This window comes from Kryptolebias marmoratus, linkage group LG12 (genome assembly GCF_001649575.2).
Source record: "Kryptolebias marmoratus isolate JLee-2015 linkage group LG12, ASM164957v2, whole genome shotgun sequence".
Taxonomy (NCBI): domain Eukaryota; kingdom Metazoa; phylum Chordata; class Actinopteri; order Cyprinodontiformes; family Rivulidae; genus Kryptolebias; species Kryptolebias marmoratus.
In genome coordinates this window covers 9,872,650-9,895,736 of record NC_051441.1, presented here as the reverse complement: position 1 = coordinate 9,895,736, position 23,087 = coordinate 9,872,650, and the positions used below count along the sequence as shown (strand labels likewise).

At 40.0% G+C, this 23,087-nt stretch overlaps 1 protein-coding gene across 3 annotated transcripts; it reads left to right on the top strand.

Moving 5' to 3' along the window:
* Window positions 1-950: 950 nt before the first annotated feature.
* LOC108241369 (ubiquitin carboxyl-terminal hydrolase 22) lies at window positions 951-23,073 on the top strand. Of its 3 annotated transcripts, XM_017425460.3 has the most exons (14): window positions 1,025-1,517; window positions 2,315-2,347; window positions 12,338-12,470; window positions 14,899-15,012; window positions 15,106-15,207; window positions 16,657-16,823; window positions 17,889-18,048; window positions 18,578-18,683; window positions 19,755-19,913; window positions 20,862-20,988; window positions 21,483-21,574; window positions 21,931-21,993; window positions 22,377-22,526; window positions 22,611-23,073. In XM_017425460.3, exons 1-14 carry the CDS (start codon window positions 1,398-1,400, stop codon window positions 22,651-22,653), a joined length of 1,569 nt encoding a protein of 522 aa, XP_017280949.1. In that variant the 5' UTR covers window positions 1,025-1,397; the 3' UTR covers window positions 22,654-23,073. The 3 variants fall into 3 exon arrangements, with proteins under 3 accessions (XP_017280948.1, XP_017280949.1, XP_017280950.1); XM_017425461.3 differs by lacking the exon at window positions 2,315-2,347 and having other exon boundaries at window positions 1,033-1,517; XM_017425459.3 differs by lacking the exon at window positions 2,315-2,347 and having other exon boundaries at window positions 951-1,517; window positions 14,899-15,207.
* The last annotated feature ends 14 nt before the right edge of the window (window positions 23,074-23,087 follow it).

The following is a 23,087-nucleotide window of genomic DNA, read 5'->3' as shown; positions in this document are numbered from 1 at the left end:
ATCTACCACCTGACATATCTGCACAAGAAACACATGAATATCAAATTTATGCAATAATGAAAACAGAAGACATTTTCACAAACAGCATGCATGGTTAACCTAATATAAGGAAAAGACTAATAAATAATAAACATACAAACAAACAAAAAACAAATAAATAAATAAACAAATAAATGAAGGAAGAAAGGAAAGACTGGGAGCATTTTGATTTGGCACAATTTTATACCACAACAGGGCAATTTGCAGATAATTTACCAACTTCTATTTGAAAATGTACATAGAAGCTTTTACCAACAGCAAAAAAAAAAAAAAAAAAAAAAAAAAAAAAAAAAAGAAATAGTTTGCAAGCTTCTTACACCTCTTTTAAAGTTAAAGCCAAAGCTAGTTTTTTGCAACACGTTCAATGAACTGCAAATGTTGACGAAGCAATGTGTTATTTTGCATCTTATACTGTTGTGATATTAAAAACATAGGTAAAAAAAAAAGCAAAATAAAGACATTATTTGTGTGGAAAATGTTTCCGGAAGTTTTAAAAATTAGTGCAACCTAATTTTTTTTTAAAAAAACAATATTTTTAAGCAGTATTTTTTTATCTGCTGTTGAAGTGATCCAAAATATAGTAAAATAAGAACTCAAGAGGACTTAATACAATTTAAAAACAAATAAGAAAAAATAAAATATGACTTGAATTTTTAAAGTATACTGCATTTTATACTATGACGACTTCTTAAAAACACAAAATGACTGTGTTTGTATTTAACGGTTAAATTAAAAGGAGCAAATTGTACTTATGGACTCAGTTTACACCATTCAGAACAACGCTGTTACAAATGTCGCATTGCTGATGAACTCCCGGTTATCCTGACCGGGAGGAGCTTTTGTCGACGCGACGTCATTAACAAAGCCAGCGGTTTAATTCCAAAAAAATCACTCAAACGGGACATGCTGCATTACAAACCAAGCGCGCCCGGCGTACTTCGAAATTGAACGTGGTGACGTCACGTCCCAACCGACGAATCGCGATCCCCATGGGCGGGCATTGTGAAGCAGGAGTTGAGAGTTAGCAGGCTAACTAGAGAAAGAAAGCTAACGAATCGTGAGAGTAGAAGTAGAGCTAACGTTAAAGGAAAAGACAACTGTCAAAACAGCAAGGAGAATAGAGATTTTGGAGGACTGATAATTCTCTTAGATGATTACATAAACTGGTTATAGCTAGTTGGTTCAAGACCGTGCTTACTAGATGCCTGTGGAGCATTTTGGATACTACATCGATTGTCCCATTTCCAAACGGAAACCATTTCTGGACTGATAGTTCGTGCTAGGTAGCCTAGCTCAGTGAATAACCCAGGAGACTCTTTACTGTCACCTAAAAATTCATACTGAATGTTTTGTCTGTCATGAGTCCGGCCGGGTGCTCCCATGTGAACGGTTATAAGGTGGATAATTGGAAACAAAATCTTCGAGTCATATACCAATGCTTTGTTTGGAGTGGTACTGCTGAGACCAGGAGACGCAAGGTAAAAAAACAAACAAAACAAAACAAAAAAAAGAACATAGGAACTACAACGTTAGCCTTTAAAACTGAAGAGAAATATATATATTTTTTTTAGGTGGCACAGACACATGTAAATACCACGTCCCACATGAAGAACAGTCACTGAACGAGTTGAACAAAATTCCAGTCACACTGAAGCAGCCATAGAGCACTGCTGCTGTTAGCTAGCTAGTTATCACCGGTAAGTTAGCCAGCGATTCCAGTGTGTGTTCGAGCTGCGGAGACCGGTTGCTTTCCTGCACTGTTACTTGCGAAACTGTTTATCCTCAAAGCGACTAAATCGACATTATTTTTCTGCCTCTTGTTTCCGCTGTTAGCCGATCTAATCGTTTTTTTTCTCGATGTGAGTAAACTTGTAGAGTTGTGGCCACGGGTAACATTACCACACTAAATACTCCTTCCTATTGTGTCCCTCCACACATGAGGGGCTGTTCCGTGAGCGTCCCCGAGTCAGTGTTCTCTCCTGGCCCCGACGATCACTACACCCACTAGTTTGGGTGTAGGGGCTTCGGCTGAATTCTTTATGACATATTTCTGGGCTCGTCCCACCTCCTCTCGGCCTACACCGCTCCCTGTATCATTCGGCGAAGTGATGTCACTTTTACCACCCTTTTTTCTCCCCTTATCTCAACTGTTTTCGTTCCGTTTGTGCCACCACGTTCAGGACTTAGCGTGAATGTCACTGCAGCATTTCCCTTTGCTCATCAGAAGTTGACGCTTATGTATATTTTACATCTCTATGTCGTTGTGCTGAATTAGGTGCTTCAGGGTGATGCAGGCTGGACAGAGCTGGTGAGTTGATGTTTATCCCCCCCCTCCTCATCTTCACTGACATAATGCAGGTAGAGCAGATGAATAAAAGCTGGCTTGCTTTCTCTCCTCCTGCTTCCCCACCTGCTTCAGTGCTTCTTCATGTAATAGACTGAATATTAGATGTAAAGCAACGTGGAAGGAGGAGTCAGCAGCACCCACTTTTTCTACACTGATAGAAACCAAAAAGAGTGTAAGATCAGAGCAACTAAAGACTATGTTTTATTAATGACCCGTTTTGTTGGAGCAGACATCTTGCTTACTTTATACCATCAGTACGAAGCCGTGGTGTTGTTGATTTAAACAAAAGTGTCTTCATTTTAAGTCTTGTCTGCCACATTTAATGTGCTTTAAACAGAAGCGCCGTAATGTCCGCAGTAGACTTTATGTGTTACGGTCTGCCTTTTACTATGAACAGTTTTCTGTGGTTATAATGGATCAGCCCCATACAATCTTCTGCGTAATTGTGTGGGATTTAGGCAACTCTGGACATTATCTAACTGTCCAGAATTGGGCATCTAAAAACTCAGGCATTCTTTGACATTTTTACGTGAAAACAACACTGTGAACTTTGTTTTCCTGTAATTACTGAACAGTTCCATCTGTCTCAGGCTGTAGCAGCGTGTTGCGTGATTAACACTCCTCAGAGTCAGCAGCCCAGTAGCTGCCATAGTGGTCAAGGGTAGAAAAATAATTTGTGTTTAAGCTTGTTTAAGCTTGTTAGGTAGCATTGATACAAGCAGGGGTTTTTTGATACATTAAAAAAAACTAATTCTCTGGTGGTTTTTGGCTGGATTACACTATATGTGAATAGCTTTTCTTCCATCAGCATGCGTCATTTGTCTGTGCAGCTTTTTATTCTTTCACATGAACTGCCTGGTTTCTGTGGTTGTTTAACAAAGGATTTAAACCCGGTTTTGCATACAAGTTCCATCTAAGAGACTTTGTTTGTTGCGTAACAGCAGTCTGATGTTTTCTCTGATGATAGGATAGGTGACTAATAGAGAAAAAGGAGACCACGACAATGTCTTGCTTATTTAAAATCCAGGACGGTGGGATTTAGGCGTCACTTACACCCTCTCACTGAGCCTGTTTCCTTTCTGACCGATGTGACGCGTAGAGCGTGATTATTCTCACGAACCGACAGTGTCTTCTAGTCAACTGATGTGCTCTTTTTTATTATGTTTAACATTTCAACCTTGAGTTCTCAGCTGGAAAATAATCTTTTATCGTCATGTCTCAGCATCGTAACAATGTAAAACACAAAACCTAAACCTACACTTGCCGTGTCAAATTTAAAAGCAGTCAGAGTGTTGTCCGTATGGTTGATAAGGCGAGATTAGCACTGCACTGCCGTCTGCATATTTATCTTACACCAGTGGCACACACATGGCAAGTCGCTCAGATTTAAAGTGGCACACTCTGCACAGAGGGACGTTAAAAGAGAAACAGCCTTTCAGTGACTCAGTTTTAATAACGAGCACCCTGTGTTCTAAGTTTCTGTTGTTTTTACCCGTATGTTATTCTCATTTAAGTCCATGTCTCTGTGTTGTCCTCAGCAGCTGTCATCCTCTCTACTTCAGGCTAAAATCAATTTCCAGGCAATGTGTAAGATTATAGGTTGAATATCTGACACCTGCTCTGCATGCACAATCAAAAGCCCACCTCGGTGGTGTTGGCTTTCTGGAAAATTTGAAACAATTTGTCAGAACCTATTTTATTTCCCAGGTCCTGGAAAAGGAAGACAGATTATGCCTTTAGGTTTTCATCAGACTTTTTCTTTATCAGTATGCTTAAAAATAAAAAAGGTATGGCTTCAAATGCAAATATTTTCAGGCTTTAATGGTAAAAGTGTTCAAAATTGGATCAATTTGAATAGGTTTAAACCAGACTTAACATTTTGTACATAATGTTTTATCTGTTATTTGCTTCTACTTTGGTCACATTAGTTATACGACACAGCCTATCAGTTAGTCAGAGGTCTTAATTAGTCACCTGGTAGAGAAAAAGACAACACCCTTTTCTGATATTTTGTGAAAATTTTAGTTTAGTGTGTAATTATTTGTTTTAATTAAATGTTTTCTTCAGATTATGATGTCATCTAAGCACTTGAGCTGTTAAAATGTCATTTCTTTAACTATCTGAATAATTTATTTGACTAAGGTTTAACTTCCAGTTAGTGGTCTAATATTTTTATTTGCTCTATATAACAGGGATAGCCGGCTATTTATGGACACCATGCTTCTTTAACATGGGTGGTTGCTGCTTTCTGCATGATAGACTCTTGTTTACGGTACCGACCTACGGTACTGTCACTGAAGACGGATTTAAATCCGAGGTGTTTCCTTTGCTTTTATATGAATGTGATGAGATGAAAGTGGGCTGGGTAGATCGTTACAGTCATAACTGTTTTGAAGGATTTGCTGTCTCTTTCATTAAAGCAGTGAGAGTCATGATTAAAAAGCTCTCTGAACTATACTTTAGTTTTCCAGGTTTGATAAATCACATATAATAATAATAAAAAAAGAAGGCAAAACGCCTCCCCCTTCCTGTTTGTGCTAGCCAACACAGAGATGTCAGAGGTAGAAAAATGGAAATTTTCTTAAGGATGAAACATTTATGTCGCTCCTCCCCCCCTCCTTTACTTTCAATTGGAGCACGCACACTTGAACACAAGCAAATGCGGTGAGGCACGACTTCTTCCAAAGAGCTGCAGATTTTAGTGCTTTGAGCAGATTTCTTTGTCAGATTTGTCTCCATCACATCACAGGCCTGCTCTGTGACTCATCAGCATACATTTGTAGCAACAGGATCTATTCCTACAGACGATTCACGTTGCTCGCTTGTTCCTCTTCTGTGCTCACTCCCACGTTGCTGCTTCCTCCTTTTTTTCTTTTCCTGCTTTCAATTTTTATTTATTTATTTTTTTAGTTTTGTATTTGTTGACCTTGTTCTTGTTGCCTCCTGAATATCTAAGTAAAACAGCGTGCAAAAAGATCTGCTTGTGTGGCAGCTGAAAATTACACATAGAAAGAGCGCATATTTAAAAAGTGCCATTCTGAAATCTACATTTTGTGTACATTTAACAGATCCTGGGATATGTCATGGTCAAGTTTTAAACTGTCCTCGTCCAATCCTGTTCTTGAGACAACACTCAGTTAGGAGGGTGATGTCAGATGTTGGTTTCTGGCCCTCGTCTAGCCTCCCCCCCATGTCTGTATGCTCTCTGTCACTAATGTCTCGTCTGATGTGGCTTTCAGTTTGTCAGTCATGGTGGCAGTGGCTTAGTGACTCAGACTAAACAAATGTGAACTTCTCCTGAGGTAATGATTGGCCCGATGTGTCACCTTGGTTCTGTCCCCTTTGCCTGCGAATTCTCGAGCTCCAGATGCACCGTCACCGTCAGTACTGTTGTTTCTGGTCAGACGGCCTTTAAAAAAAAATAATTTATTAAGCTCTAGCAGTCATTCATTAGGAGTCTGTCAAGGACAACTAGATTCACATAATTTGTAGGGAAATAAAGGAACCAATGGTCTTGTGGATGAATGTGATGTTTCATGAGTCATCTGGTTTGACTGCAGCACAAAAGAACTGATTTGAAAATACACGTACAAAGTTGACAAAAGAATTCTCTTTTCATTGGTTGGTGCTGTAGGGCTTATTATCCAAGCTTTAGATTTAAATGTGGGAGTTGTGTGACTGAAAAAGCATGACTTTGCATTTTGATTAAGCTCATCTCTGTAAGCTGCACCCAGCTCCCTCTCAGCTTCTCATTTCATGTTGACTACATTTGTTTTTTTTTTTCCATCTCTCCCTCCAGTTGATTATATTTTTCTCTGCTACTTTCAACTTGAAATTGCTTATCTGAATGTTCACCATGCTTTGGAAAGACATCGCTGCTGCAAAACATGCTGGTTTTGGCCCAACCCAGTCCGAGGCTGCTGTCCAGCCCCCCCTCAGATCAACCATCTGGCTAATGAGCTGTCAATCACTCCTCACTAGCGGTCCAAGCCCAGAACCAAGCGGCAATCAATCTCTTTTAGTGTGGACACTCCTCTGTTATTCCCCATTGTTAAAACCTCATACCCAAATGACAGTTTTTCTTTGGACCTAAAGTCCCATCCTAAAATACTTCTGTGTGGTAAAAGAAAAACGGCAAAAAGAAAATGATGGCAGTAGACTATTTCAAGAAAATATATTAAATGACTCTGCTTTTTATAATCTCACTTTTAATGACTTGATTGTTCAGTAATAGCCGCACTGTGCCTCTATTCTGTAGTGCCTATAGATTTTTCAGCCGGTGATGTTTAAGGTTCAGCAGATCCTGACTGGTGCTGGGGGATAAACAACACATAAACATGTGATCTGATGTTTTAGGTGGGCATTTAGAGCTTCTGCGCTTCGGTTGTTAGTCACAGAAGCAGGTTTTCTTCGAGTTTTGCGAGTGAATAAGTGCCATTTTTGGCGGCTCATCATTGTGTGGGCAACATTTAACAAACAATTGTTCAACATTTTGTTAAATTAGACGTTGGCTCTTGACTTTCTGGGCAGGAACAAACGCATGACCTTACGATAAATCATTGCAGTATATTTGTCAGTAATTTTACTGGTTGATTTGGTTTATTTGCAGCCTTCTGAAGGTTTCCAAGTAATAAATCAGCAGTATTATATGCCATTGTAAGGCTGTGTGTAAGCATGTCTTTGGTGTGTGTTTCACAAAGTAATTTTGAAATGCAAAAATACTAATTAAATGAGGAATTGTGGTATAAACCTTTTTTTTTTTTACGGTTTTAGTGACTTAGCCTGAAGATTTTGACATTATTTCTTATATAATTATTATTTTGTAAATTCTTTTGGCACATGCATCTTTGAGTCCTGCTTTATTACTCACTTATACAACTTAAAATCTCATATTTTAAAAATATGTATAATTTATTCTGTTTCGTTTTATTTCCCAGGAACGGAGAGTTGCACTCCATAGGCTGATCCTTAGGGTTTAGCTATAATGTCCTTATAGCACTGTGTGACAGTATGAGGCTAAACTACACACTCAAACAATCCCTGATGTCTCCCGCGACTTGGTTCCATTTGGATGATGTGGAAATGCATTCTCACGCAAAACCCACACAGCATGTCGTTGTCAGCAGAGGCTACGGCGAGAAGATGGAGGACAGACGTGAAAAGAAAGCAGAAAAAATATTCATATTGCATGCATCTCAAGGGCAATTTGCAGAGAGAATAAATTGCCGTCCCGACGAAGTCATGTGGAGGTGGTTGTGAGGGGGAATATCATCCTGGCAGGACTCTGTCAAACTGCATCCCCATGGGGTCAGTTGGCAGCATGCAGCATCACCATCAGTTTCCACTTTATCATGTTTTGTTCATTTTAAATATAGCATCAAATAAGCTGGTATTCTGTTTGGGTCTGACTGCATACAGCAAAGGGCTAACACCGTGGGCCTGTTTATAGAAAGATTTGGCGACTGTTTGCTGGCATATTTATAATACACATTATATATTTAAGCCATATGCATTGTTAATTTGTTAAAGGCTGAGCTTGTGAGTGTTGAGAACATTCACAGGCTTATAAATATTAGGCAGCAGGGTGAGTCACTCTTCTCATATAGCAATGCTCTCCATTCTGTATTGACTCTTTCCTCCCCTCCCTTGTGTTTTTTTTTTTTTTTTCAGTAGCAGGACCGTGCTCTGTAGCTCCAAACCTTTGTCCACATCATAATTGTCATCATTCTTTCCCCGTCTCGGTTACAGCTCATCACATCGCCGGCTCTGTTTTGACTAAATGAATGAATTAACCTAAATGCAGAGGGAGGAGTGATGCGCCCACGTTGAGAAATGCAACAAGGGAAGGAAATTGGAGACCTGTTTTTTTTTTCTTTAATAAATGTATATCCTGCTGGATTTAGAACACTGGATGATTCATGGTTGCTGCACCGTTGTTGTTTTAGCTGAAGTCGTTTACGGCCTCAGTGGACCCTGTCCAACATTCACTTTAAAGGTGAATTGGCAATCTATTCATTCTGCTAATGTCTCTTTTAATCTGTTACTCCATCAATCAACAGCTTTGAACAGTAGTACAGCCATTTCCCGCTACATGTAACACAGACTTAAGTGGCCTCCAAGAGGTGCATCCCAGATAGAAGAGAAAGCCCAGTGCGGCACAAACATGAGCTTCCTACTTGTGCAACACTGGTTTCAGTCATCTGAGCCAGTGGATGATCAATAGCTGATCCAATAGAACATTAAAAGCCTTAGGTGCAGACAGGGAAGCAAGACTGCTGACACTGAGGAATAAACAGCCTCCAAACCATTATGAGAGGGAGATGGCAAAAAAAATGGGGTTTTTTTGCGCTGTGTAGGGGTGTTGAGGCAGAAAAAGGGTGAGAAGGAGGGCAAGGCGTGGCACTGACAGGATTTCTTGTCTCTGAATTGGCCCTTTGGTGCGTTGAGTGGGGGAAACAGGATTTTTAGCAGAATCTTGCTGCTTTGTCAGGAGAGGCTACAAGACGCAAGAATAGAAAGCTCACATTTGGGATTTTAGTTCAACTTGTGGTTCTACAGAATTTATTATGTTTTATGAATCTAAAATGACTAGAAGCCATAGGATTATTAAAAATACAAATAATTCATTTTCTTCCATGTTAACCTTTATTTATCTTTTCTTTGATGTTTAGATCTTGGTGTAGACATGTGTTGACAGTTTTAATTACTGTTTCTAACCGTCTCTCATCCTGCATCTCACTTCCAAGCTCCTCTCGTTGCCTCGGTGTTGCACCATTTTCACACTGACTGTAGCAGACAAATTTGAATAAAACAAAGCTTAGTGTTCATGAACTTGAATATCCCGTCCTCTGCAGCGTCATGATAATCTATACTTACTAAACCATGCCTTGTAATGCTCAATATGCAGCACCGCATGAACTCCATGTTTTTGGTGCATCACGCTCATTACCAAGTGAATATTGAATTGCTTCTATAGTATCTATCCACTAGTCTTAACACTTGAGTTCTGCATGGGTCTGGATTTTTAATTTTACACCCACCAGCTTCTATAAAGTTCCCATCTGCTGCCGCAGACTAAATGGCATCACTTCAACAGAAACTGAGAGCTACATGTGACAATTATATTGTTGAAGCTCAGGTTGCTACCTTTCTCAAAGAGAAATAGCAGTATTTGTTTGTCAGACCCTGTCACATTTGAAATCCTTTTTATTACTTAATTAGTGGCAATTCAACATGTAATGTTTTGAATCGTACAATTTTTATGGCTGCAATCTTGCTCAGTCTGACCAAGTAAAACATCCTCATTCAGCACAACAGTCGGAACTGCAGCAATCACAATAATTGGCAGCTGTGCACGTTAATGGTGGGTTAATTTGTCTCATGGCCATTCTAGAGAACTCCAACAGATCGCACGATGCCAGAAATTATAGTAATGTCCAAACTTTTTTTTTTTACCCCATCAGTTTAGCATTAACGTTACATCTGTTAGCTGCATTTGTTGGTCAGCTTTTATAGTGTTAAGCCAAATGAATGAAAATTAATTTTGCTTTGAAACGTTTGAGATGCAGCATTTTTTTTCCCAGTCAATATTTTTCTGTACCATAATGAGCCATGATTGTTACTTTTTTATTGGTTTTTTTTTCATAAAAATTAAAACTCTGTAGGAAGTTAATGACTTCAGCTTGGTGCCATAGCTTCATATCAGACAAAATGCTGTAACAACAAAGTCAGCATACTTAAGTAAAGACAAAGTTTTTTGAGTTTATAATATTTTTGCAATTACATTCATGTAATTAAAACCCTCTGTGGCACAACAGTAATGCATCAGCAAACTTTCATATTTAGAAAATTGAGATTTTACAGTGTTTATTGTAATACAAACTTTGTTTGCACATTTTGGGTTTTTTACTTCTCTTTTAGGCTATTTCAAAGGACTCATATTGTTGTCATTGCATAATGGTATCAAACATAATGCTGCCTAGCACACTAATGCACTGTGTGTTGTGCCACCCAGGGAGAGGGATAAAACAGAATGACACGGCCCTTTTGCTTTTACTTTACTGACAGACCAAGGTTTGATGTTGATCAGATGGTGTTGGATTACACTATTGTATCTCTAGACAAAAGTTAGCAATAGTTAGAGAAAGGTGCATCGGTTCATTGAGTTCATTTTTCAAGAGCTTCAGATATTTCAGAATATGTTATATCATCTTACAGGTTAGTTTCACACAGTGTGCTAGAATTGGCAAACTGGTAAATGACTCCATTCAGTAGTTTCTTTTTTTATTTCTTGTGTATTTGCCTGCTTCACACCTCCTTTCCTTCTGTTTTCACTCGTATGAGTGGGCCGCTAATTGCCGCAGGTCCTCACCCTCTTTCTCCCTCCTTACTCGGTTTCTCCATCAGACGTGGTATCTCAGTGGCTTTCTGTTCAACTGCAACTCATGTGATGTTCAATCACCACTAAAGTTTAACAGTAAGCTTGGTTGCTGCAAAAAGAGTTAGAATTAGGCAAGGACTTTATTGGTATTTTATGTTATATTTGTTTATTTTCTGTTCGTTGAGTCTGTTTGCTGTACTTCAGTTTGATTTCTTGAAGGTAAAAGAAATCAATACCTTGAACTAATTTCTCGTGGTTTCCTATGATAAAATACTTCCACACTTTTTCATTCTGACATATCATTTGTTGCTGACTGGTCAGTAAGTTCCAGTTTAGTTGGGTCTTGTTCATTTTGTCTTTAACATATATCTTTTGTTTTGTATGAAGTTGTTTTATTGGATCGTCTTTAGCTTTGATTACTACAGACATTTGCCATGGAATCATTTTGATAAGCCTAAGTGACATTGCAACTTTTGTCTCTAAAGTTGCATTAGGTTTACTTCGATTTAACATGCTGTATAACATCTTCTCTGGCATAACCCAGAGATTCTCAGTGGCATTAAGGTCTGGACTCTGTGCTGGATATTCTATTAGTGAAAATGATGACATGGTCCTCGAACTACTACTTTACAACATGAATGTGATAAACCAAGTCTAATCAGCTTGAGATGTTAAATGTAAAAATCACTGCAGTACTTGACCAAATCACCAATTTTTACCTTTTTGTTCAGTTTTTGTTTTATTTTTTGTATCACAACAGCTGCTAATGTTTATAAAGTCTTTGGACGTGACTTGTATCTGCAGTGTGATGGCTGGCAGAATTTCTTTGGGGAATCCATTCCCAGTGCCTGTGGTGTGCCAAAGTGTCCTTGGGCGAGACATTAAACCCCTCTATGCCCTCGATGTATTTATTGGTGTATGAGTGAAAATATAAAAAGTGCGAATGGATGAATAAGAAACATTGAAAAGCTCTTTGCAGGACCTGGGTGAAATTAAAAAAAGGTGCTATGTAAGTGTGTGCTATTTAGCATTTACATCATATCAGTCTTACGATTTAATTTGAGTTGTTCAGAAGAACACCGCTTGGCTTTTTGCAGGTTTGCCAGCAGTGTCAGGCATTCTAATGCACAATTTCTCAGATTACTCCACAGAGAAGTCAAAGCAATCTTATTCACTGCTGCTGCTGAGGATGTTTGTGCTTCAGACAGATTTCGCCAGCATCTTCCAGTGTGCTTGCCAAGCATTAAATCCTATCATTGCCAGGATGTTAGAGGGTGAAAAATTCTGCGTGGAAATATGTTGGTTTTCTTCTGTGTTTGGTTTGTCAACAGGCCGAGCAATCGTCAGTCTGCTTTCATCCCAGGTTTATTCAAGCAATGTGTTCTCTGAAGTGTTTATTTGAGTGACTGGAAGATAGAAATCTGTTTCAGCTGGCAGAGAGTTCCACTCTGTATGCTTGCTGCTCATCCAGAGGGTGCCGTCTTCCCCTTCTCTGCTCTCACTTTCTTTTCTCCTCTGTCCTCCCCCCAACCCCCACCCTCCCGTCCTTCCCTTGTTCTTTTTTTCCACAGGCCAAGTCGTGCATCTGTCACATGTGTGGCGCCCACCTGAACCGACTCCACTCTTGTCTTTACTGTGTCTTTTTCGGCTGTTTTACAAAGAAACACATCCACGAGCACGCAAAAAACAAAAGACACAATCTAGGTAAGCTGCTCTTTGTTTCAATGTTGCTTTACACCAGAGCTGTTAATAAATATGTTATAAAGGACAACGACAAATAAAACATGCCAGTACGTGTTGTGTGACAAATGGTCACCCCATCCTACAGAGTCTCACTCCCAGCAGTTCTCTTCACATTCTCATGTGTCCTTGTGTCCCACTGCAGTGTGAGGACTTATCAGTGAGGGATCACAGTGTTATGTGGGTGTCTATATATAATGTCAAAGACACTCCGGTAACATTCCCAACTCTATACATCTGTTAAAGAGAGTACAGTTTAAAGCTATCGATGTTTGGTAATTCAGCTAAACAGAAGACTGTCTAGAATTAAATTGTTAAACATCTTAGTTGAGAAACAACAAATCTTGTCTCCTTATCCCAAACCAACTCTAGTTTCTTAAGAAAAAAGTAATAGTGATATGGCGCAAACCACATTGTTTTCTACATTAAAATATGGATTTTGGCTTCATGCTTCCGCTGCCACCACCCTTTAACTATCAAAGAGCGGCTGTTACAGAGCTGTCGATTCATTACTGTCGAAGTCATCACGCTCATCAGCATTTTATTAAATGGTCTGACAGTTATCTGAAAATGCAGAAGTGGGCACACTGGGTCAAAATTTCTTTCACTGCGAATTGTGAGTTGAGTCTAATATGTTCTGATTTCCATTCTTTTGAAGCTGAAACACTGGTTGGATGAGGAGTTTTGTCCACGCTTATATGTTTTACTAATCAAGATCTTTAATTAGCTTGTTTGGGCTGCGACTTTTTCTATAACAAGTTATAACATTCCATTTTATACAAAAAATAAACTTCAAAATATGGCCCAAGTGTCAGTTATGCATGTATGTTGGCGTAGATTCTCAGTCATTCATGACATGGTAATCCTAGTTTCTTGAAGGTGTTTCACCTGCCATATGAAAGCCTTCTTAATTTCTGAGCATGGGATAGGATTTTCAAGTTTATAAATCATTTGTACTTTAAACAGAGAGGACTGATGATTTGAGCGAAAAGCGAAGAAAGCAATCTTAATAAAACGAGAAAAAAACCTCTTAGAAGATGGCCCGAGGAAAGCCGTCTCCAACCTATTTTGAGAGCCTTCACATCTGTATTTAGTGCTGTCAAAGTGTTTTCAGAGCATTCAGGATTAATGTTAGTGCCAAGTCTGAACAAGGACTAATTACCCAAAGGTTAACTAACAGTATTATTTTGAATAACTTCTTCCTCTAGGCAGTCGGGGAGTCGAACCTCAATCTCACTGCAGCATATTGCTGTCCCAGTGGGAAATTCAAAGCCATTCAATGTGTTTCAGCTGCTGCAGCAACCTTTATGTTGCAGCATGTTAATTAGGCTTTAAAAGACACAAATATATGAGATAGATGTTACCCTGATGTGGCCAACTAAATATATGGCTTTTTTTAGTTGTCCTAATGGGTTTAATTGATTTAATGCACTACAACAGTTAGGTTACGCACACACAGTCCAGGTGCAGGGCTGTAGTGTTAATTAGCTTTGAGCTTTACACAAGAGCCACTCTGACATTGGCACTCTGCTCGTCTCTGCCTCTAATGAAATTAATCCAAACTTCCTTGTTTGCAGGACTACAAGATTTCAAGCTCCCTTCTCAGGGCTCATTTTGTCTTATTTTTCTGTCTTTTCTAAACATCATTACTGTTAGATCTCGTTAGATCTTCACGTCCTTTTGTTCTCTACCTCATTTTCTGCTTGTCATTTTGATATTTTCTTCCCCTTGATGTTTTTTTTTCTTGTCACTCTCGGTTCTTGTCCTTCACTCAGTTGAGCAAAAAATGACCAGTTTCTGTCCGTGTTTTGTGAAGCTCTTTCAGCCAACTTATTCTTCCAAATCGTCTTAGCTGGGGTTGCTGCTGGTCTCTTCATTTTTTGTACTTGTTGCTGCTCCACACTCTGGAAAATATACAAAAAAACAACAACATAAAAAAAAGAAAACTCAAAACATGGTACTGTTACCAGGTCTCTACGTGATGCTGAAGCTCACTTTTTGAGCGTGGGTAGCGCCAAAAACAGAAATGCGTCCAGTTCAGCTAAAAATAGGTTGTCACGGCAACAGAGCTGAGGTATTGTTGCTGTGGACTTTGAGGATGGAAGATTGTAGTATATGTGTTAGTGCAAGGCACAGGTGGGAGTGGCGAAACAAATAAATCCATACCATCACTTACGCTTGTCATATCTCTTATAACTGCTCAGAGCGTGCAGTTCTACGGTGAAAAACAGCCGAGTAAAATGTGTCGGGAGAAGAAAGTTGGTCTTTCTTCCTTAAGAATTGCCCAGCTAGTAAACTTAAACTCAATTTGCTCTATTGTCCTACAAAACCTATTTAAAATTAAAAAAAAAAAATGTAATCTCTCATACTTCCTGTCTTTTTCTCCTTCCAGCTGTAGACTTATTATATGGTGGGATATATTGTTTTGTGTGTCAAGACTACATATACGACAAAGACATGGAACAGATTGCCAAAGAGGAACAGAGGAAAGCTTGGAAACTGCAAGGTATATTAGGTTGCTCTGTGGCTGAGAAATTATTGCAGCTTTTTAAATCATTTCGTTATGTATCTCACTCTTGTGTGTGTTTTGTATCCACAGGCATCGGCGAGAAATACACAACATGGGAGCCGACCAAGAGGGAGCTAGAATTATTACGACACAATCCAAAGAGAAGGAAAATCACTACAAACTGTACCATAGGTGGGCAACGGAGTGCACCGCTCGGTCTGCACGTCTTAATCAGCACACTTTCTCATGTCTTGACAGTTGTGTGTTGCCATGCTGTGTGTACATTGTGCAAGTGTGCTTGGGGTCACTCGTGCATTTAAGTGCAATACCCAAGGTCAACTTCACTGAGCAGCCCTACAGGCAGTGCACAGCAAGAGGCAGAACGCAATGTTCCCTCAGAGATAGCTGCACAACACGACAGGCTTGTATTTGTTTCTCACTGCACAGAAGTTGTTCTCCTTCTGTCACGTTTTCTCAATAATCTGTTGCTTTCTTTTATCTCCCGCTCTTTCTTTTGCATGTCTGATTGTACCGCTTTCTCAGTCGTCCTTAAGATCTTCAGACAGATTATCCTGTCAGCCAGACTGACAATAGATTGTGCGTTATGTTTCTCCGCATGCCAGGAGCAATGTAACATGTTTACACTCTTATTGAGTGTAATCTTCCAGTACCAAACCTTGCTTAATTGGATTAGACCCAAGACCTGGCTGCGTTTCACCTGTTCAGCTGGTCGTCAGTAAAGGCCTCTAAATGAATTCATTCACAGCTCTCCAGGATACACACAGTTTTATTGGCAGACCTGAGCTAACACCACATTAACTCTCCAGCCATGGATCCAATAGATTTAATAAATATGCAGGCACCTACTGATTATGCACACTTTATTATGTTATAGATTTAAATTAAAGGATCCGTTTCACCATCAGTTTGTCACTAACCTATAATAAAATGAAAACCTGTTTTCAGACATGTTTACATGCATAATATAAAAACGTCTTATTTACAAATGTATTTAGACTCTTTGCTGCACTCCGCTGTGAAGACAACAGTATGTAGAGCAATTCCATCTGTCAGATCTGTACTATAATGAACTATAATGTTATAAACACCCACCTCATATTGACTTGGTTCTCCTTTTTGCCACCGTATCAGCTCTGACCACTCAGGCTGTGGTCAAATGACATCTTAGGGTGTGCTAGTGTCTTGTACTAGACTGTCAGTTTTTAGTCTTTTATTGTATCACTGCTGGGCAGAAATCATGTATCTCCAAAAGTTCAACTTTTCTCAAAATTGGGGGGGGGGTCATATTTTTTAATTAAATAAATCCTGTGTGGCCCCACCTTACAAGCTCTTTTCAACACTTTTCAGTGGATAGTCATCCATAAAAGCATAGAGGGATACGAAGTGTAACCAGTAAAGTTGATTTATCCAAAAACACAGCAACAAAAAATGGAGATCCAAGGTTTTTGCCCAACAGTGACAGTATGGGAGTACACAGCAGATAATTATTTGTGCTGAGAGACAGATTAGGTCTCAACAGTAATTTTCAAATCCCCTGTTGCCAGCTGTAGGAAGTGCAGCGTGTGCCATGTCACTGCCGTGTTGTTCTCACAGTTTTCCTACTGTCTTTTTGTCCTGCAGGTTTACGAGGGCTAATAAACCTGGGCAACACATGTTTCATGAACTGTATTGTTCAGGCGCTAACACACACACCGCTGCTGCGAGACTTTTTTCTCTCTGACAGACACAAGTGCGAGATGCAATCAAACTCCTGTCTGGTGTGTGAGATGTCGCAGCTCTTTCAGGAGGTAGGGTGCACAGTTAAACAATCGGAGCAGAAAGCTGAGTCTCTTCTTTTTTTGTCAAATGCAAAAATGGGGGAAAACTGCTGCCTGACAGAAATGTATGAGCTAAATGTTTTAATTACACCTCAATTCTGCCTGATCAGTCACCACAACCTATGTTACATAACTATTTGTAGCCATTTCCAACAAAACATCCACTTTCTGTCTAACAAGCTCATGAACGAGAAGTGTTACATAACGGCTGCCTGGTCAGCTCCCACACTGCCTCGCTTTCTTCGTACATCCTCTCACTTCTCAGCATATATAAGCCCACAGATGGCAAGTGGTGCTTTAATGTATAATGAGTTGAGTCACAACTACCCCTCTAACCCTTAACAACACACACAGACTTACAGAACCAAGTCCCTGTCTCAGTCGGCTGAACTGTCAGCCACGTAACACATGAGGGTTGGTAATCGCTTGCCTCTTTCACCCAGAGAGGCACGTTGATCTTTGTATTTGTGTCTTTGAGATGGAAAATCCAGGGTCAGTCGAACAAAAAGTTCCACAATTAAAAAGAAGTAAAATAAAAAAATGAGCAGCACATTGTTCAGTTCTTCCAAATCTTCCTCAATTTCACTTTAGTCACTTGTTCATACCTCTCATTATTAAAATTAAAATTTGTACTTCCAAAGTATATTTTTAGATTTGGTGTAGAAAATGTGGCCTGTTTTGATCAGCTCTCCCTTTTGTCCTCTTCTTATTTTAAAATATTTTTTTTGGTTTGGCATTGTCACGCTGCAGAAAATAATCTGTAAAATTCTTAAAGAAACATTTGTGTGGCATGTTTCTCTTTGTTACCACTCAGTCCGACTTGGTTAGAAAACCAAAGAATTTAGTCTTGCCTGTACAGTAAACAAAACAGAGCATTTGCATCCATTTACTTTACCAGCAAATTTTGGATGACAATAAGAAGTCAAGTTTTGAGACTGATGATGAGATAACATGAATAAAAACCTGCACAAATATAAATACTGTACTTCACCCCTCCCATATATTTTTTTCCCTTTTTGCCCTTTTTGCCCTCAGTTCTACTCGGGCCACCGATCACCCCACATTCCCTTTCGGCTGCTGCACCTGGTGTGGACTCATGCACGTCACCTCGCAGGCTACGAGCAGCAAGACGCCCATGAGTTCCTTATTGCAGCTTTGGATGTACTCCATCGACACTGCAAAGGAGACACCATCAGTAAGCTTCACAAGTGACCCCAAATCAAAATTATATTATATTATATTCGAAATTGTTCCTAAATTGCTTTAAATTGATTGTTTCTTTAAAATATATACTTTCAGTGTACGATTTAAATGGAAACCATTTTAAGAACAGCCTGTCTTTACTAACCAGTGCATTAAGTTGAGACCGAGCGACCTGCGGGCTTTGATTGGGCACGTCGAGCTACCTAAAGAACATGGCGCCTTGCATCAGGGGAAACATACTGAAGGAGACTAACAATCGTGTATACCAAGGGGACAGCCAGTGCGCAGTGTGAGGAATGTCAATAGGCCCTGCTGCAGTGTGATGATAGGTTGACTCGCACACAGAGCCAACATTTAGGCCTGTTTGCGATGGCTAGAGAGAACGAGGACAGTTTTGAGGAAGCAGAGAGTCTAGAGATGAGTGTTGAAGTGCAAATTAAGACCAGGGAGTTTTTCAGACATGTCAAAGAGGCTGATGATGACAGTGATGATGCATTTATTTTACATTCCGTTGTTTACAGGAGACGACAACGGGAAAAAGACCAACAATCCAAATCACTGTAATTGCATCATAGACCAAATCTTCACTGGGGGCCTGCAATCAGATGTTACTTGTCAAGTTTGCCAGTAAGTTTGTTCAATCAGTCTGACAAAGCATCACATTACTGTCTTTACTCGTTCTCTCCTGGTATTTACTCGTTCATTCATTGTTCCCTGATGTTCTCTCACCACTGGCAGATCATTATGTGTAAGAAGATGGGCAGCTTGTGTCCTCCCAACTGCTCTTATTCTAGACCCGGTCCCTGCAGAGCTGCTCTAATAGAGGTTGTCTAGACAGCAGCACGATATAGGCGTTGCCTCGCTGCCCCCTAGAGCTGTCCTGTCGCATTAATGCATGCATGCTGCACTGAACTGCAAAGCACCTTGCCCAGTCTAGCAGGCGAACTGGGCCCAGCTTATTGTGGTGTTATCTGCATCCGCGATGAAAAGAGATTGTTGATGCAGAACTTTCTGTTTTTGTTCTTTGTGGACAATTATTCAAACCCCCTTTTATTTTCTGAAGAGCCTCGTTAACAAATTACAAGTGGTTAAACAATTAAATAACAGAATATATCAGGCGTTTGAACAAAGGAGCTAACCTAATGGGGCCATGCTACTGCAGGGTGGCACTCCCATCACCATAAATGCTTGTATATTTGATTTATTGGCCTCTCACTAGTACCTCTGGGTATTACAAAATCATGACTCATCTCATCAACAACAGTAATGTGCAGCAGCTCCTCGTTGTAATTATAACTGCACATTTATGTGTACTCTCCTCTGGAAGCCACCATTTTGCCCGGGCTACAGTCCATCACTGTCTTTGCGTTCTAATAATAGAATTTCCTTTTTGAAATGCCAATTTTCTCTGATGTAACCCTTCATTGAATCGCAAATGACTCTGCAGCATTATTGTGCATACTATGCATAGGCACTATTTCCAACTCCCTGTAGAAGTAAAAAAAAAAAACCCCAAAAAAACCAAAACGTGATCAAAATCCACAGAGGCAGTGTCAGTTTAAGCTTGTGTGTTACAATCTGTGTCATCATCCTTTCATCACTTGTAATAAGTGACAAACAGACCTACACAAAACTACTCCATTTATTAAACCTGGGACCTGAACTAACCTTGTTTTCTTTTCTTTTTTTTCTTTATAGTGGAGTTTCCACGACAATAGACCCGTTTTGGGACATCAGTCTGGATTTGCCTGGCTCGTCGACGCCTTTCTGGCCCCTCAGTCCCGGAGGGGATGGCAGCACAGTAAATGGCGAGAGCCACCTGTCAGGATCCACCACACTCACAGACTGTCTGCGCAGGTACATCTTCTCTCTTTGAAGCCAATTGTCACTTTGCTGTCTTTTCTTTTTCTTTTTTGTTTCCTGCCTTTTTTTTAATTCTAAAATGTCAAAACAATTTATAAGCCAATTAGCTTTTGAAGTATTTTGCGGCACAAAATGAAAGGTAAGACGGATGCGAGACAGTTTTATTGTGCTATTATTGTTTCTGTGCTCTGATAGACAGGAACACTAATCATGTTTACGCACTGTTGGACAAAAATAAATGATTTTCATCACATTTTGAAATGTATTACCACACCCTACCCATCACCTTTTCTTTTCAGTAGTAGCCAAACAAATTTCATTTGCCCCTCCACTTGTATGAAGAGTCACATTTGTTGTCTGCTCTCTCACAACAACCCTGTTATGCTTGAATCTCATCTTTTCCCATCACTAGGCTGACAGAGCAGGTGTGACCTCTCAAATCTCCTCCACTGCCTCCTCATTCTTGCAATTTCTTTTTCACTTTTCCTCAGCTTGTTTCATTCCCTCCTTCCCTACCTAATTCCTTTCCCCCCTCGTGCTCTCAGTCTCTGCCTCTCGCATTTGTCTTGCCCCCCCCTTGTTTTCTCACCTCCTTTCCTGCTGACATTTTTTTTTACTGCAGCACCTCACACACCCCTACTTGCTGCAGCAAGTCTCTTAAAGGTACAGAGCAGGCTGTTGCTGTTGCCATGGCAATAGAGGCATTAGCGAGACCAGCAGGGTTTTTTGGTTCAGTGAACTAAGATGCAGCAAAATCTCAATTCCGTCTAATTATAAAGCCTAAAAATGTATTCTGATTACTTTCCACTCTTAGATCTGCAACCACAGATGTTTTAGTGTTTCAAAGAAATGTGATAACGCAAAAAACCAAAATGGTCAATGAATGTTTCGGACACCCATTCTCCACTTTTGAAACACATCATTTTATCTTCTGATCTGCAGGTTTACACGGCCTGAGCATCTTGGAAGCAGTGCCAAAATCAAGTGTGGTGGTTGCCATAGTTACCAGGAGTCCACCAAACAGCTGACAATGAAGAAGCTTCCCATCGTAGCGTGTTTTCATCTCAAAGTGAGTCAGTGATATTGCCATCCACTGCTCCGAAACAGCAGAGACTTCTGATTAAGGGAGTGTAGCATGGCTTAAATATGTCCTATTCATTTTTCTTATACATAATTTAGCTTTTGCCATGACTTGGCGATCTGAGATGTGCATAAGTGTGTTTATAATTTGATGTAGTTGTTGTTGTTGCTGCTGTACCTCCTGCAGTTTAGTGCTTTCACATACTGTCCCAGGACTCCCGTGGTTCTAATGACTCACTCAGCCCTCAAACGTCCATGTTTTATTTATCATACAGCACTGAAGACATTTAATATATTAATGATATTCATAGGAACAGATTTTAATGGATTGTCTTCAATCAATTTAAGGCTGCAATTATGTTGTCAAGTGAAAACATAAACATACAAATTCTCTTATAGATGTTGTTTTCTTGCACTGATAATAACGTTTCTACCTTTTTCTTGGTATTTTTTCTGCTCCTTTCCAATTATTTTATTTCCTAGCGGTTTGAGCACTCTGCTAAGCTGCGGAGGAAGATTACCACGTACGTTTCCTTTCCTCTAGAGTTGGACATGACACCCTTCATGGCATCCAGGTGAGGCTCCAGTGGACGCTTTGCTTTGATCACAGAGCAAACGCTCATTTTTTTATAACCCATTCAGCGAACTGATTCGCTTTCATTTTGTTCACAAGCGTACTGATGATAAGCCTTAATGTGCATCTTTGACAAAAATGCTTTATTAAATTTTCCCTATTAAAAAAATTATTGGTATCAGATGAGCATGAAGCAGCAGCTTTGTGCATCCAGAAGGATCATTAGTTATCCAGGCCTGAAAACCTCCACTCATAAACTGTATTATTCTGCCACCTAGTGGAACTTTATTTCCCAGTGAAATGTGTGACGTTAAGAGGTCTAACGCCTTGGTTTTCTTTTTCCTTCATCTCCTACAGTAAAGAGAGCAGAATGAATGGGCAGTATCAACAGTCAGTTGAGGTATTAAACAACGACAATAAGTGAGTACATGTGGTTACGTGCAGCTGGTTTTATTAACACCGTTTTCAGCAGTAATTTGGAAGTTCTTGAACAGCAGCATGTGCTAAAGACCCCAAGTATCCGGCTGTGACTGTCTCTAATTAAATCAATTTGAAGCCTATTAAAAGCTGCTTAGTTTTTCTCATTTATCGTAGTTACAATAGTTTCCATTTTCCGGGACATTTACTGGGAATTTACTGTCTAAATAAAATAGTCGGTTTCTCGTAGCTATGTAAATGATCTTTTCTTTATGACATTTGAACAACAGTGTTTACCAAAGGAGCGCTGCTGGATAATGATGTCACAGAATACAGCTTAAACTCGGTGATTCGACATCATCAGCTCTGATTTTTCCTCTTTTCAGGTATTCTTTGTTTGCCGTGGTCAACCACCAAGGCACATTAGAGAGTGGCCACTACACCAGCTTCATCCGTCAACACAAAGACCAGTGGTTCAAATGTGACGACGCCATCATCACCAAGGCCAGCATTAAGGATGTACTTGATAGCGAAGGGTAAGAATTCATTCAAAACATCAACGGAAATATGAAATATCAGTATGTGTGAAGCCTGATCTGATTGTTCCTTTTCTCTGTTAGGTATCTCTTATTCTATCATAAACAGTTCCTAGAGTATGAGTAGTTCCTGTGACCACTGAGCATGAAGAGCCACTTCTTCAAAGGAGGGAGTCAAGAGACTGGGGGCAGGATGAAGCGCAAACACACAAACCTACCTGAAACCTTTTGACTACCAGTCTGCTCCTCCAGCTGAGCAGGACAAAAAAGACATGTAGAATCATGCAAAAGAAAACAAACAAACAAACAAAAGCACTGAGCTACTTCTTGGCATCTACTTGACAAAACCGAACGAAGAGGCGAGCTGGTGGAGGAGTCGGGCGTCGTCAGTTCAGGCTTGGGCAGAGGGAAGAGCCCCCCCCCAACCCCTTCCACACACACACAGACCCTTAAACCTCTGTCACTTCCTGTTCCAGCTGCAGTGCAGAGTTCAGACACATCTGGATTTGTCTTACAGTATTCTAACACCACCCCCCACCCACCCCCCCCCCCCCCCCAACC